Source organism: Rhinolophus sinicus, linkage group LG04 (assembly GCF_036562045.2).
Source record: "Rhinolophus sinicus isolate RSC01 linkage group LG04, ASM3656204v1, whole genome shotgun sequence".
Classification (NCBI taxonomy): Eukaryota; Metazoa; Chordata; class Mammalia; order Chiroptera; family Rhinolophidae; genus Rhinolophus; species Rhinolophus sinicus.
In genome coordinates this window covers 180,518,151-180,534,323 of record NC_133754.1, presented here as the reverse complement: position 1 = coordinate 180,534,323, position 16,173 = coordinate 180,518,151, and the positions used below count along the sequence as shown (strand labels likewise).

Here is a 16,173-nt window from a genome sequence, read left to right as displayed (position 1 = left end):
TATCAGTCAGTTACCAGATTTATGTTAAACTGTCTAAAAATACAAAAGAGTAAGTTGGTTGCTCCGAGGAAGTACAGCTTTCCCTGCTACCAAGGTCTGAAGGAAGTTTCTCCCACGGTCGTTGAAATAAGACGCAGAATGATGGAGGCGATGGTATGGCTTCTCTTTTTGGGCTTCTGCACTTACATCCCATTGGCTGTCAGCTCTCAGCTGGCTGTCAGCCCTTAAGAAGCTGCATACTAAAACCTCTTATGTTTCGGTCAAGGATTAAAGGGATGGAGGAAGCTGGACCAGCATGTATGTGCCCAACAGATCACTACAGATTTTCTTTGAAACTTATGTGCTGAGATGTTTGCCTCAGGTTTACAAAATCCCATAAAAATCCTGCCTGAGTATTATAACTTGGAACCCTCCCAAAGTGCCAGAGCAGTATTTTGTCCCTAGACCATTTGGCGACATGGTATTACTGCAATAAATACATCATTGGAATGCCCAAACAGATTTTCTTGTCGCTGCAGAGAAACTGCTTCCCAGAATCTTCCTTTTGTGTTCCCCTCTGCTGTGAAGTGGAGGGCTTGTGGCTTCATGCACAGCTGTGACATTTTAAAACCTCTTTCCAAAGGGTGGATGTTGCCTTGAGAACTATGTCATGTTCAGCGTGAAAGAGCCTTTATATTTTATATAATCATTTCTTTGGCAGAAGTGTATTAATAGAAACTGACCTCACAGCTTGTCTTTTTTAAATGGTTTTGGCTGCTATGTTTTCTTTCCTCCCATTCAGCTGCCTAAAAATTAAGCAAGCACTTGATGGAAACTTGATAGACCTATAATAGATAATAGGTCTGGGTTGTCATAACCTTGATTATCATCAACAGACATTGATTAAGAACTTGTTATGAGTGAGGCACTGTGGTTTGTATGTGATACCGAGAGCGCAGGCCTGGGCAACCCTGGGTACGAATCCTAGTTCCACTGCCTCCTGCGGGGCAGTGAGCAAGTCATCGGCCACTCTGCAATTCACAGTTTCTTCCTCTGAAAATGGAACTCATACTCCTTATGTCTAGGGTGACAGAGTAAATGAGATGATCTGTGTAATAAAAGGCCTAGCACAGTACCTGGCATATAGTAGGCAGTGTTATGTTATTGTTACAGTCTGATGACGAGGACTGATGACAGCTGACAGTTAAATAACACGATTACTGTATCAGACACTGTTCTACTTGCTTTAAAACTGTTCACTCATGGAATCCTCAGACAGGCCTATGAGGTAGGTGATGTTATCATCCCCATTTTATAGATGAAGAAACAGAGAGGTTAAGTAAATTGGCCCAAAGTCAGACAGCTAAGTTGCTCAGCCCAGGACTGGACCGAGACAGCCTGGCCCCAAGTCCATGCCCTTCGTCATCACACTGTATTGCTTCTCATCCACACCCTGCCTCCCATTACACAGTAAGGCCTGAAGTTACCAGTCTGGCTTTTTCAGGGGAAAACATCTGAAATAGTCTTTTTGTGTGTGATAACTTATCCGGTGTTCCAGCAAGAATTAGGAAAGAAATTGATATTTGTAAGAGTGAGTTTTCCATTTGGGTTTAGATCTCGAGTCTTGTCTACACTTTAACCACCCTACCTTCCCCAAAGGTAAGACCCATGAGGCCTTTGCTAAGTTCAGAAGTGGGTCTCCAAGTTGTATTTTAGCTTTTATGGAAGTGCCAGGGACTCCCCAGAGCCAATGACACTCAAAATTTCAGTTACTGGCAAAACTGGGCATATATAGGTATATCTTACTTAAGGAAAGACAGGGAGAGAGTCTTCCTGGATGGATGGAAAGATGATCCTGTCTTCATAAGGACCCAGGATACAGCTGTAACATGGGCTATTTAGTATGTGTGGATTTCATTAACATAAATTATTTCAGATCATTTTCATTTTGAATGTATGGAAACCACAAGTTAAGTGATTCAGAACCCAGTGAATCCACAAATCTACAAAAATCTATACTTATGGTATAAACTATGGCCTCTTTATAATTGGCCAGTAATTTATAGTTTGCAAGAGGAAGAAAGTTTCAAAACACACAGGCTTTCGAGCCAAAGACCCTTGGCTTTCATTTCTCCGTTTCTACTTCCTACCTTTGTGATCTTGGGTGAGTTACTTCACCCTGAAAACCTCCAGGGTCCCACTCTGGCAAATGGGGATAATAATATCTGCCTCTTAAAGTTGCTGTGACGATTGAATAAGGTAACATATGTAGAGTGCTTGGCATATAATGGTCATTCACTAAATGAAAATCATCATTCTAGGCTTCAAGGAGAAAATCCTAAAGCTACATTCAGGAAACAGTATTTTAACAGAAATATCTGCAAGACGCAAGAGACAAGAAAGTCTATCTTTTTCTTTTTAAACTTTTTTTTTTTGATTGGGAAATATTGGGGAACACTGTGTTTCTCCAGGGCCCATCAGCTCCAAGTCATTGTCCTTCAGTCTAGTTGTGGAGGGCGCAGCTCAGCTCCAAGTCCAGTTGCTGTTTTCGATCTTTAGTTCCAGGGGACGCAGCCCACCATCCCATGCGGGAATTGAACCATCAACCTTGTTGAGAGCTTGCGCTCTAACCAACTGAGCCATGGCCGCCCCTCCGGCAGCTCAGCCGCAGCTCATTGTCTTCAATCTAGTTGTGGAGGGCGCAGCTCACTGGCCCATGTGGGAATCGAACTCGCAACGCTGTTGTTCAGAGCTCGCCTTTTAACCAACTGAGCCATCTGGCCGCCTCAAGAAAGTCAATCTTAAACTATGGCATTTATGGCTCTGAAAGTGGTGCAGGGACTTGTGTTTAGCAATAGAGGACCCTTTCTAGGACTCCCTGCTTCCCCTCGTTTCCCTCAGGCATGTTTCCCAGGCAGCTGCAGTGACTGGAAGGGAAAAGTATGCAAAGGAGACCAGCCTGAAGTCCACCTACGTAGCCAGGCCTTAGCTCCCAGATCAGGAAAGGGTGGCTTACTTACAGTCCAGCCGTCAGGCAGGCAGACAGCTCGGAAAGCCTAACGCCCTGTACACTGCACTCAGAGTCAGAGGAAACATGCCAGGTTGCAGGGTTCCTTCAAATGAAAATATCTGTCTACATAAACAGGTACTGTCTGGTTTTGATTAAATTATTGCATATAAAAGACGGTGGAAATGCCACAATGTGTGGTAATTACAGTATCCTCAGAAAAATGGCATAGTAAGAAATCGCAGGGCTTGTAAGTATATATGATGTTCTTTAACTTATAAAAGTAGCATTTGTTTATTATAGGAAATGTGAAAAATGCAGAATAACACTAAGGAAAAATAAAAACACTCATTATCCCACTATCCAGTATAACCACTATTCACATTTTGTAAATAACCTTCCAGTCTCCCCCCCGACTGTGACTTTACATATATTTTCATAATTGCAGGCATCCTGCACATATTGTGTTACAATTTTCTGTCTTCATAAAATTGCGTATTATAAACATGTTTTGTAAAAGTAAATATTTTTGCAACATCACTTTCAATATTTTCATGGTAGTTCACAATATTTTGTTAGATCTAGGTTGTTCCCAAATTTTGGCCCTCATAAAAAAAATGAATTATTGTAGCTATACTTTGTGCCCAGATTTCACGGTAAATTCGTAGAAGTGTATGTCAGTGCCTTACATACAGTGGTGATGAGAGTTACTGGTGGTGAGTCAGTCAGAGATCATTCAACAGCAACAGGCCAGTGTCTTAGTAAGCGGCTCTCCAGGTTCAAGGATGACTCCCTTCGCTCCAGTGGGCCGAAGATGCTCACAGCTGCCAAAGGTGGGTGGGTGTTAGGGAGGGAGGGAGGGAGGAAAGGAAAAGGTGCAGAGGAATCTCTCACCAGCTAAGTTTTCATAAAGTTCAGCTGGGCATGATGTTTCTGTGGTTACTTCCACCAGTGTATGTGTGGGCATGCAGTGATCGGCAGTAAATGCCTGGTAATTGGACAGATGTCACTGACAGGTGACAGGTCGTGGAGACTCAGAATCACCAGCACTTTCATACTTTATTTGCTTGATATTTTTGAAATGAAATTTAACTGTGTATAATATTGAATTACAATGCTTTCTTGACCTGAATACAGTGTATTAGAGCTTGTAAGAATTGTGTAGACTTTTGAGCATGTATCTGCCTAAATACACAGCTGTGAGTGTTTTGAGCATTGTTTACTTAGTAAAGGTTTAAGAGCTGTAAGTACTGTAAAGGGGGACTGAATATATGTAAGAACTCTGAGAACTGGCAGGCGTGCTAATGAAATACCAGTTAGAGAAAAGATCAAATATATCATGAAACTACCATGCTTCAAATGAATACAGACTACGTGAGAGGAGAGTGACTTGCGATGAGTGAAATGCCTCCGACTGATGAAGGAGGAAAAGTACTGCATGTAAGTTGACAGTGGCTGAAGAACAAGTATATGTGAAAATACACGTTCCGCCTGGGAGGCCTGATTCTTTCCTCGGAGCCTCTCTCCTGTCTGACCCAACACGCCTTTCATAGTCAAAATAATAAGACAGTTTCTTATGCCGCCAATCTTTTCAGTAACCATTAACAACAGGAGCAGTCCTTTGAATCTGATCATTGGACCCATTAGGTGTTATCTGAGAACAAGATTGTCATTTGGCTTGACAAAGAAATACATGAATAAATGTATAAAATGCTCCAGTGTTTTATGAAGCTCAACCTTCTGTGTGACGCAGGATAGCTGGTGTTCCTGGTGTCCAGGATTATTGAACCTGTGTCTGTGTTTCCATAAATGTTTCAACAAAAACATGAATCAGCACCCACAGTCCTAGCACCATAACACAGAAACCTGAGATTTATTATTTTGCTTCCCCTGATTTTTAAAAAAAACTTTTGATTTTTTTTTTTTTGGCTGTCATCATGTAGAGTTCTAAACATGCCTTATTCCTGCTTATAATTGATTATTCATTATTACAATGATTATTAATAATGGGTACTTATGTCCTTAGAGGATATCATCTCTGCCATTCACAATAATCCTTCAAGGTTATAAGTGTTCCTCCATTCCTTATTTGGAAACAGACTCCCGGTAGCTTACCTGTTCATATCTGAGAAACCATGTAGCCAACGTTGTGACTCCAGGCCAGTCTGACTCAAAAGCTATCACCGCTCACCTTGTTTGGGGGGAGAATTGAGTGAAGACAGACCTGATAATAGAACAGACAAGTGTGAGAAACCTTGTGGGAAAAACCCCCAGACTCTTCCATCTTGGATAGCTAGATTCTCGAGACAGACTTCAGCGTTTTCCTAATGCTTTAACAGCTTTTCGCCAATATGTGGTGTTTTTTCAATGTTAAGTTCACTGTTTCAGACTTCCTCCCCTCCTCCTGCCCCTTTGATCTTCCAGGCCCTCAGTACCGCCTTGAGAAGCAGAGCGAGCCCAATGTCGCCGTGGACCTGGAGAGCACTTTGGAGAGCCAGAGCGCCTGGGAGTTCTGCCTGGTCCGCGAGAACAGTACGTTGGCCTCCTGGCTCCATGCCCGCTTTGCCCGTGACCAACACGCTTAGAAGTCATGTGTTTGGGAACACTGGTCTGGCTTCCCTGGGCAGGTTTGAAGTGACTGTTTTGCAAGGCAGACCTCAGCCTTTATGCCAAAAGTGTATCCCAAAGTGAAATGATTGATTTCCTGCTTTTTGGTGGAGAGTCTGCATCCTGTTTCTCTCTCTGTGATTAATGTTTCTGTTAAACTGTATCTTCCTAAGTTAGGAACAAGTCCCGGAAACAGCTTAGAAATATAAGGCCCTTTCTGAGGCAAAGGCTGTTTTGTATATAAAGCGACTGGCCGTGTCGGTATCACTGTTCTGACATCAAGTTTTAGAAAATTCTGACCATTTCCGTTCTGTCAGTGTAGTGGGCCCTAGTGCTGTGTTGTAAGCTTCTTTACAACTTCAGTTCATTGCTTTTTGTTCTCTCTTTAGAGTTTCCAAGTTGTGAGTCTTTGCCTTTCCTCTCCTCTGTACTCGCACTGATTCAGGGACAAGTGACATGTGAAAACTGAGATCATGGTAGCCAGCTCTCCGTGGCCGTTGCTCTTCAGGGCTTTACACAGGCTGTTTCTTCTGTGTGGAACACTCTTTCCCCTACTGTGGTTAACTGTTTCTCATCCTTCGACTCAGTTTAAATGTCACATTTTCAAAGAGGCCATCGGTGAGCTCCCTGGCCCCCTTCGCCTACACCTGATCGATCCCTCGTATGAGGCCATTATATTCTGTCATAGAGCATACTACTTTTTATTCATTGCATATATTTCTGTTTATATATTTTTCTCAATGATCGTTTCATGTCTGTTTCCCCCACTAGATTGTCAGGTCTGTGAGGGTGTCCCTGATCCATACCAACTTGCCCTCCATTAATTCAGTTAATTTATCCGTCATCCACTATACACAGGAACTCAGTGAGTATAGGTTGAATGAGTGAATGGCAAGTTTTTAGTCATGTCACTGACCCACTGTGCAAGACCAGGCTACTGCTCTTTGGCCAAGGCCCCTGGCAGCCTCTTCTGGAGAGGCTTGTGCAAAATTCACCAGGAAGGTGCATTGTGCTTTTGCATTATCAGCAAATTCTCAAAGGCAGAAGGTTGGTGTCCCCATAGTCTGCAGCCAGGTACAAATATCTTATATAAATACACAAAGAAATAAAAATCATTTGGATCTCAAATGGGCCACAAAATTCAAATAAGTAGTAAGTGTTTGTAAAAATGTTTATCTCTGTCAGCAATCTAAGATAAAAACATTTTAAAAGCAACAGTGTAATTAATACTTGTCACCTATCAAGCAAGCCAGGTATTTCCAAGAGTCCTCATTGCTGGGGAGAATACAGGGAAATAGGCACATTCAAACAGTGGTGACTGTAATGAAGGTTAATATAATGTAGCTGGAAGTATCAAGAGACCTAAAGTGCAATAAAGATTGGTGTATGATAGTCATTAAATGTTTATAATATCTATATATACGTATATCTATGTAACATCCCCATATTGGGAAACGATGCAAGTCATCACCTTTTGGTAAAGACAGACTAAGTAATTTGAACAAATTCTCCCACTGAAGGTAACTTAAAAAGCTGATTAAAATACACAAATCATCATCCAAAAGTCATGAGAGAGCACAAGATAGAAAGTAATGGCCGATATCTGGGAGAAGATTGAACTAAAAGAGGTGAGATCAACACCTAGGACCAGTTTTGTCCTGATACCATTTGAATTTGAAGGCTGCAATATTTAAAGGAAATTTTACAGCCTTTAAATTCATGTATTACAAAAGATGAAAGGCCAAAAAGTAATAAGCTAAGCATTTAGCTCAAGAAATTAGAAAACAAACAGAAACCTAAAGAGAATAAAAGGGAGGAAGCAATAAAGATAAGAGCAAAAATTAATGAAATAGAAGACTTGAGGACATTAAAACCAAATGTTTGTTCTTTAAAAAGACTAACAAACTTGCTAAACCTCTAATGAAATGGATCAAAAACATGGAAGAGAAACAAAGAACAGAAGCAAAAACAGTAACAGGAATAAAAAGGAGGTACACTATAGATCCTGTAGTCATTAAACAGATAATACAAGATTATTTGGAAAAACTTCACACCAAAACTTGTGAAAGTGTAGATGAAGGGGAGGCGGAATACTAGAGGAAAACAACTTACCAAAATTGACACAAGAAGAAATAGAAACCTTGAATGGTCCCATAACTATTTTGAAAAACTGAGTTTGTAATAAATAAATAAAAAAACACATTCCCACAAAGAAAACTGAGGCCCAGATCACTTCACTGGCTAGTTCTGCCAAACACTTCAGAGAAATGACTCCAGTCTTACATCAGCTGTTCCAAAAAGTAGGAAAGAGAGGTTTCAGTATCCAATTCATTTTGAGGTGTCATAATCTTGTTACCAAACTCTAATAAAGACCATACAAGATAAAATTTTCAGACCAATCTTACATGGAGGTAAATATGCTAAACAAACTATTAACAAACTGAATTCAGCATTATATTAAAAGAATGTAGGGCCGGCCCGGTGGCTCAGGCGGTTAGAGCTCCATGCTCCTAACTCCGAAGGCTGCTGGTTCGATTCCCACATGGGCCAGTGGGTTCTCAAACACAAGGTTGCCAGTTCGATTCCTCGAATCCCACAAGGGATGGTGGGCAGCTCCCCCTGCAACTAAGATTGAACAGGGCACCTTGAGCTGAGCTGCCTCCCGAATGGCTCAGTTGGTTGGAGCGCATCCCCTCAACCACATGGTTGCCGGTTCCACTCCCGTAAGGGATGGTGGGCTGCGCCCCCTGCAACTAGCAATGGCAACTGGACCTGGAGCTGAGCTGCGCCCTCCACAACTAAGACTGAAACATGAAGCTGAACTAAGATTGAAAGGACAACGACTTGACTTGGAAAAAAAAAAGTCCTGGAAGTACACACTGTTCCCCAATAAAGTCCTGTTCTCCTTCCCCAATAAAATCTTTAAAAAAAAAAAAAAATGTATTAAAGAAAAAAGAATGTAGCATTCCCAAATTCATTTTATTGTAGGAGTATAAGGTTAATTTAGCAATAGAAAATCCCGATCAATCTAATTTGCCACCTTCACAGATTTAAAGAACAGTCCTCTCAGATGTGGAATGCTCTTCAGCCATTATAAATAGTGCTTACCAAGAGTTTTCATTACAAGAGAAATAACATTGACTTAATATTAAGAAGGCAAATTGTCAAGGATACAAAATGACACGTCTGATCTAATCTCAGCTATGTAAAATCAAAACAAACAAACCAAATAAATAGAAGAAAAGTTGGAAGGAAAATGCCAAAACATTAATAGTGGTTATCTCTGGCTGGCAAGTTTCTGGGTAATTCATTTTCCATACTCTTTATACTTACTTGCACTTTCCAGCATTTCTAAAATGAGCATGCGTGACTTTCTAAGAAGAAAAAGCAAGCAAGTAATAAGGGCAAGTTCACACAGGTAAAGATTACATGATGAGAGCATCTCTTAGTAATCCTTGCAACACTTGAAATCCCAAACCATTTATAGCACCACAGCGTGGAGCAGGCTGCACCAAAGGAAGAATTAGAACAACACCCTTTTGTGACTTGCTTATCTGATTTTCTTTTTTAACCTGATGTAAATGGGTAATCCCTGCATCCCTGTCATTTTCTTTCATTCTTTAAAGAATCTCATCTTTCAAACACACTAGGGGAACTAATTCACATAATATGAACTCCATAGTGAATTCTGTTTCTGAATGTTGCCTCCTTCTTATATGACTAAGATAACATGTTGTTTATTAGCGTCTTTGGTAAATATTTTGGACATGAACTCTTATTCATGTAAAAGAATTTTTCAGATAACAGCATGTGGATATGGTGGATGTGGTAAAAACTTAGCTTCTCTCCTCTCCCCTGATTTCCCTCCCAGAGACAACAGTTGTCCCAGTTTCTTCAGTATCTTTCCAGGGATCATATATGCATATGCAAGAATATGCTATATATGTATGTGAATATACCCACACACTTACATATATATACACACACACATACACAGTCAGCCCTCTGTATCCCAGGGGTTTCGCATCTGCAGATTCAACCAACTGTGGATTGAAAACATTCAGGAAAAAAATGTTACGTTGTTGCTGTCATTTTTACTATGTAGTTAGGCCTATGATAGTTGCACCTGTGCTGAACATGTACAAACTTTTTCTTGTCATTATTCCCTAAACAATATAGTATAAGAACTATTAACATAGCACTTACATGAAGCATGAGGGATGTCCGAAGGTTATATGCAAATACTGTGCCACTTTACGTCAGGAATTTGAGCACCCGTTATTTTGGTATCCACTGGGGTCCTGGAATACCATGTGGATACCAAGAGATGACCATACAATATACACACACATTTGTATTGCCTCCCTTTTAAAAAACAAGTGACAGCAAGCGGTCAAGATGACGTCCAACTTTCTTATGACTAGAAAAGAAGCTGTGAGGATTGGTGGATAAAGTTTTGAAATCTGGGCTCTGGTTCTTGCTGCACTTGTAAGCCTGAGCATAGTCTCTTCATAACTTGTGAGATATCTGTGAGCCTCGGCCTCTCCATCTTAAAGGATTTAGAAGAAATTACAGTTCCTGAGCTCTGAGTCAAAATTACTCTGTTAGTGAAAGTCTTTTTACCAGCATTTATAAAGGGTGGAAAGCAGTCAGTGGTTTGGAATCAGTGGAATTTTATGACTAGTCTTTGTAAAACGGAAGTAAATTATAAAAAGTTCTTTCTATAGAAAATGTTTAAAAATTTTTTTTTAGTTTTAAATAGAAATTCCAATCAAGAACCAAGTATTGTTCTCCCGTAGCTACCTATTAAAGAAGTTGGATTGAAACAAAGAAAAAGATTTTATAAATAGAATTTTTTTCTTTTACTTCTGTTGGTATGTTTGATCAAGACAGGCTTGCTAGCCTTAAAGCTATTTTAGAAGTGAACTAAATTATGAGTATCTGTTGTGCAGTGTTTAAGAGAATACACCCTCAAGCCAGACTGCCTCAGTTCACATCCTGGCCCTGCCCCTCCTGGCTGTGTGACCTTGGACAATTTACTTCTCTTGGGTAGTTATTTGCCCTCATATGGTTGATAGGAGGATTCAGTGAGTTTTATAATCATAAAGCTCTTAGAATGGTGCCTGGCACATAATAAGCACTTAATAAATGTTAACTACAATTAATAAAGAATGAAAGAGCCGTATCCTGTGGTTGACAGAGCAGATGGGCCACAGTTGTGGAGGTCTGGAATCACAAAACTGTCATGGCCCTCTGGGACCTGTGATGGGGGGGTGAGGCAGGATGGAGGAGAAAGAATGGGCACTTGGCAAATCCGGAAGTCTGTGTCACAGGAGCAGAGAACTGAGAAACAGGGTCCTTTCCAGCAAATGTGTTTTGCTGTCCCAGAAGATGTGTACCTTTTAAGTAAAACCATTTGATTGAGAAGACTGCTATAAAGGTGAATATACCCTTTCAGTTTTTCTTCTGAGAAGGGATTGGGCACAACTTTTTATATCAACGACGTCAAAAGATATTTTTTTTAATTATTTGTTCAGGCCTTCTATTGTAAGGCACTGTGCTAGACATTTTGAAAATGTTCTGTCTTGTAATTTTCACAGCCACCCTACAAGATAATTATTCTGATTATGGAGAGAGGTGTGACTTGCCCACAGTTAGCTCGCCAATAAATGATAGAACCAGAATCTAAGTCAGCTGTCTGAGTCCAAAGCCCACCCTGAGATTGTTGATACAACGACCTAACTTTTCAGTCTTAAGAATGGTGATGACAATTGTCTTCATATACTAGTATGAGAAAAAAGCTTGCAAATGAAGCTGAAAGGACAGGAGTTTCTGTCTAGGGACTGAGAACTAACATTTGTGCTTGAATCTTGGCCTAAATAAGAAAACGACAAGCCAACAAAGTCCTTGAGCTTTCTAGTTTGGCTTCTTGTCTGATAATCTACTACATCCTTCAGCCAACTGTCTGCTAGAAGCTGGAATCAGAGCAGAGGAAGCATGAGTACGTTATAGAGAAGATGTAACATTAGATTTGGCCAGTCTTGTCCAAGCGTCTGTGTGAATCCTGGCACCAAACTGAGCCTCAATTTCCTTTTCTGCCAAATGTTGCCAGCGACCTTTCCTCTTATCCATTGATCACATGTGCATAGCCCATCCAGGTCCTTAGAAGAAAAATGCAGCATGAACCAATTTATTCTTTCCACAGCTTTAAGAGAGAAACTTGTGGATTTCCCACAGTCAGGGCTAAAATAGGCCTGAAATTACACTGTCTTTATGGAGTACCAACAAAACGTCAGATACTGTTTCTTTACTGTTTTATCACTCACCAGCCTTCTGTCCATCAGTAGTTCAGCTTAGAGCTTAAAAGCCCAGTCTTTAGAATCAGGTAGACTTTGGGTGAACCCACTGTAGCATCTAACATCGGACAAATCATGTCACCTCTCCAAGCCTTAGTTTCCAGTATAAATGGAGGTGGTTGAATCTATTTTACAAGGTTGTGGGTTTTGGGGTGTTTTTTTTTTGAGGTTTAAATGAGATACAAATGCTCTCATTATAACAACCTTTTAGGCCAGTATGGTCATCCTCTTTATTTTATAGAAGAAACTGAGGCTTTTTTGCTCATGATCACATGAATAGTAGTTGGGGGCCTAGAAAACCCTGTCTTCTGTCCATTAAGTCTAGTGAAACAACTGAACCTAATTATTTCCTAAATAGAAGTTGCTATAGAAAGAGGCTTCAGTTCTTTAAATCAGCTCAGCCTCCTTTGATCTTTGCTTTTCAAGGAGACCTTCCATTATTTCAGTACCTTATTGAGTTTCTTAATTTCCTTAATTTAAGTCTTCACTGAGGAAAGACCTCAACTCGAGGTGGGCAGTCACCTAGGTGAGTGGACTGTGGCAGGGGGAGTATCTGTGGGTCTGTCTATTGGAGCCCTCTGTCGCCTTCGTTAGTTTCTCCTTGCAGACCCAGAGGAAGAGGCATCTCCTCCTAGAAGCCTCCCCAGGCCATCTGGCTGCTACTCCCAGGGCTCAGGTAGAGTCCCTGTCCTTCCCCTCCGATCAGCGGTTCTGCTGGGTGGATTGTCCCATTCCCGGCTGGGCCGTCACCCCACCACCACCACCCAGGGCAGGAACCAAGTCTGAGTTCCTTCTGCATCCCGGTGCCTGTGGCCAGGTAGGGTTCATTCCCCTGGGTGGAGTGAGCCTCCTGAGTCCCTGGCATGACCAGGCTTCTCACTAGGGCTCCAAGGAGCAAGCAGGATAGCTTTTAAAGAGAAACTGGAATTTGGGTGAGCATCTTTCTGCAGACGGGCTTCATGGTGGGTGCTGGTGGTACTTGGGCTTTCCCCACCAGCACCAGTACTACTAAATGAAACAGGAGGCTGGGGAGGAAAAGCAACCGTGAATGGCTGTTTGCTTTGTCCTGGTGTGTTTCCAGCTCCTTTTCTCCTGTTTGCAGTAAGCAGATCCCTTCCTCCCATGTGTGCTCTGTGCCAGCCCTGGAGACTCCCTGGTGGTTCCATTTGGCTTCCGAAGGCTTTGCTTTTTTCAGTTACAAATTACTAATCTCCAATTTCTGTCATGTGACTTAAATACCAGAGCTTTAAGCCTCTTTCATTATACCACCACAGCAGTCTTCAAAATGCAACAGAAAATGTGATCGTGCAAATAAACTCTGTTTACAAATGGAAATGACTTGTGGTATTGGGGTTCTCATTTTAGGTTGAGTTACTACTGAAAGCCCAATAGGAGACTGGCTTTAGTGGGGTAAAAGTGTTCACTGTCAAGAATTTTCTATAGGGGTGAGGGTTTTTTCAAGTAGGTATTGGATAATAGCTCCCTGCTGACTGTATGCTAACAGAATGTAAATGAAACAGAACTATTATCCCGTATATAAGAATATCTGTGTCTCCGCCTCCTGCCGGCTGGTGAGTGTGGGCTGGTTGGCAGTGTTGTAGGGAGAAAGGCTAGCTGTTTGGAGCCACTGTGTGACCTCGGGCACCTCCTCCTCTGAGAGCTTCACTTCCCCATCTGTAAAATGGGATGGTGATCCCTCCCCTTTAGGGCTGTTATAAGGATTAAATGAGCTTGTGGACATTAAAAGAACACGGGAAAGCACTGCACTATGCACAGTGCAGGTGTCGGCCGTTCCTAGTGTCTGTCTGTCTGTCTGTGTGCCTGAGACACACGGTGAGTGCCTGTGCCCAGACGCCACAGCTAGGCTGCTCGTGCGCGCTGGCCTTTTCCCTCCCTGTTCTCCTGTTTTTCTTCTGGCTTCTTAGACTTCACACAGACCCCTTTGGGCAATGGCCAGCTGCCAGGGTAGGTGATACCCAGGCAAAAACCAGTGCTGACCTGGACAAGAAGCAAACTTGTGCCCTGTCCGCACCTACTTCTTCAGTCATGAGTGTCTGAATTGCAGTGTGGGCGGAGAAATTCCACATGAATTGCATTTTTCACTCTCCCCCTTTCTTGAAAGTTCCCCCCTTTTCATTTTATCATTAGGTCGTAATTAGCATTCAAGGGAAATTGGTCTTAATATATTAAAATTGGTTAAGTGCATTTAGACCTGTACCACAGCCAATGTCTTATTGGAAAATGTAATTGGGGACTCTGTGTGTGTAATTAATTGAATTACAATTAAGAACTTTCATTAAGCGATACACTGGTACAGTAGAGCAATAAGGAAACATGTTTGACGAACCACCAACCCCGTATGGGCGCGAAGTGAGAGCACAGGGATTTGCATCCCACTGGTCCCTCGGCCCGGAATCCGCCCTAACGCCCTAACGGTCTGGTAATGCATCAGGAGACGTTTCCGCAGTGACTCCCCTGATGGGAGGTGGGGTTCTTCCAGCACAAGTACCCTCATTCTCTGACTCTGGAATCAGGGAGAGAGATGCCTCAGTGTTGGTCAAATAATACATTTCTTAGCTACTGTGCGTTATTATAAACATACTGTATTTTGACATGTAAATTGTCAAAAATGCCCAGGATCCTTGGAAGACCCCATTACTTTTCCTGTGTTTTAAACAGTAGCAAAGACACATTGAAGGGAGAGGAAATGATGGGAATTCTGTCATCATCCTAACTTCCAAGCAAGCCTGTAATGACCCCATGGTTAGGACCCTCGAGTGGTCATGTTTCATCCCCTAAAGGGTGGTTGGCTTCACTCTGGGCCCTCACTTGTTGATTCGTCCCCCAAACATTGATGGCACCCTCCTCTGCTGAGGCGGTGGAGAGGAAGGAGCCCCCACGTCATGGAGCCCACGGCTGTACAGACAGCTACAAAAAGTATAAAAGAATGTGCAGCAGGGGCTGGCGCTGGTGAGAGAAGGAGGACAGAACTGCCTAGAGGAAGAATCAGAAGGAGTTCGTCAAGTAATGAGTGAAGGAAGAATGTTCCAGGCCAGGGGACCGCTCGTCTGAAGGCCTTAGGAAGGAGCTCGGCGTCTTTGGGAATGAAGGAATGAATGAAGGGGGATGTAGGGAGCAAGGACGACGGTGCTGAAAGAAGGAAGAGACTGGGCTGGGCAGGCTCTGAGAATGCAGAGCCTGAAGGCCCCCTTGCGTGATCTGCTCTTTTTAGAAATTCCACAAACCTGAAACCGTTTCTTTCTGATCACCTCATAAAACAAGATTACCCTGATTTATTAAGGGTCTGAAATCTCCCTGTGGAAAGGCTCTAACTCCGAGAGTTTAATCAATTAGGTACTGGCAGCAAGGATCTGTACCCTGGTCGTGGCATGGGAGACTCAGTGAAGGGTTTATCCTACTGTGCGATCCTCACGGTTTTTAAGAGATTACTACAGAGGGGCATCCATGTGCGCCTGTGTGTGTTAGAGTATATCACCTATTGATTGTTTTTTAGAGACCAGCAAAAATGACTAGTAGCCAAAGGGAAGTGTTTAATAGAAGAGAAGCTTGGGGCTTATGAGGCTTTGGAGACTTTAAAGGTCTTTGGGGGTGGGGGGAATGTGATGGATATAGAAAGCTAAGGGCGAGTTTTTCTCCGTGACTCACTTGTACGTCCAGCTTTGAGTCTTACAGGAGGCGTGGAAAAAGTTACATTTTATCCCTGATTCTTTGTTCTGGCAAGACCAGGCTCAGTTGTATTCTTAGATACTCCTTTGGCCCATGGATTCGTACATTCCCAAACCATCTGGGGAACATCTTTACCCAAGAGTTATGTGGTAGTTAAGGGCACATTTTTGGAATTAGACCTGGGTTCAGTTCCTGGCTGCAGCTTATACTAGGTATATGGCTGTACTTGCAGGATGACATCATTTTTCTCACCTGTAAAAAAAGAATAATATCCAACTTAAAAGGGCATTGAGAAAAATGAGATAGTGCATTTAAAGTGCTAAGCATAAAAGTAAGTAAAGCACTGAGCATAGTGTCTGGCATATAGAAACACTCAGTAAAAGTTAACTGCTGTTGTAGTTGTTGAGGCAGGGTCCTAGTTGGTGGGGTGTCTGCATAGAAAACTAAAAATGGTGTGTTAGGTTCGAGGTAAATGCAAGGGCTGGCGTACAAACTTAGGAAGTATTATGGTTAACCTGTGTTGCAGCAAACTTCATT

At 42.1% G+C, this 16,173-nt stretch overlaps 1 protein-coding gene across 14 annotated transcripts in view; it reads left to right on the top strand.

Annotated features, from left to right (window-relative positions):
* Positions 1-16,173, top strand: part of MAPKAP1 (MAPK associated protein 1) — a 215,775-nt gene that overhangs the window by 153,694 nt on the left and 45,908 nt on the right. For 10 of the 14 annotated variants that reach the window (XM_019728585.2, XM_074331014.1, XM_074331021.1 and 7 more), the window contains one exon: positions 5,411-5,518. The exons of the other annotated variants lie outside the window; for them this stretch is intronic. In XM_019728585.2, coding sequence (XP_019584144.1) covers positions 5,411-5,518 — 108 coding nt within the window. The remainder of the gene's footprint in view (positions 1-5,410; positions 5,519-16,173) is intronic. 14 annotated transcript variants of the gene reach the window in all.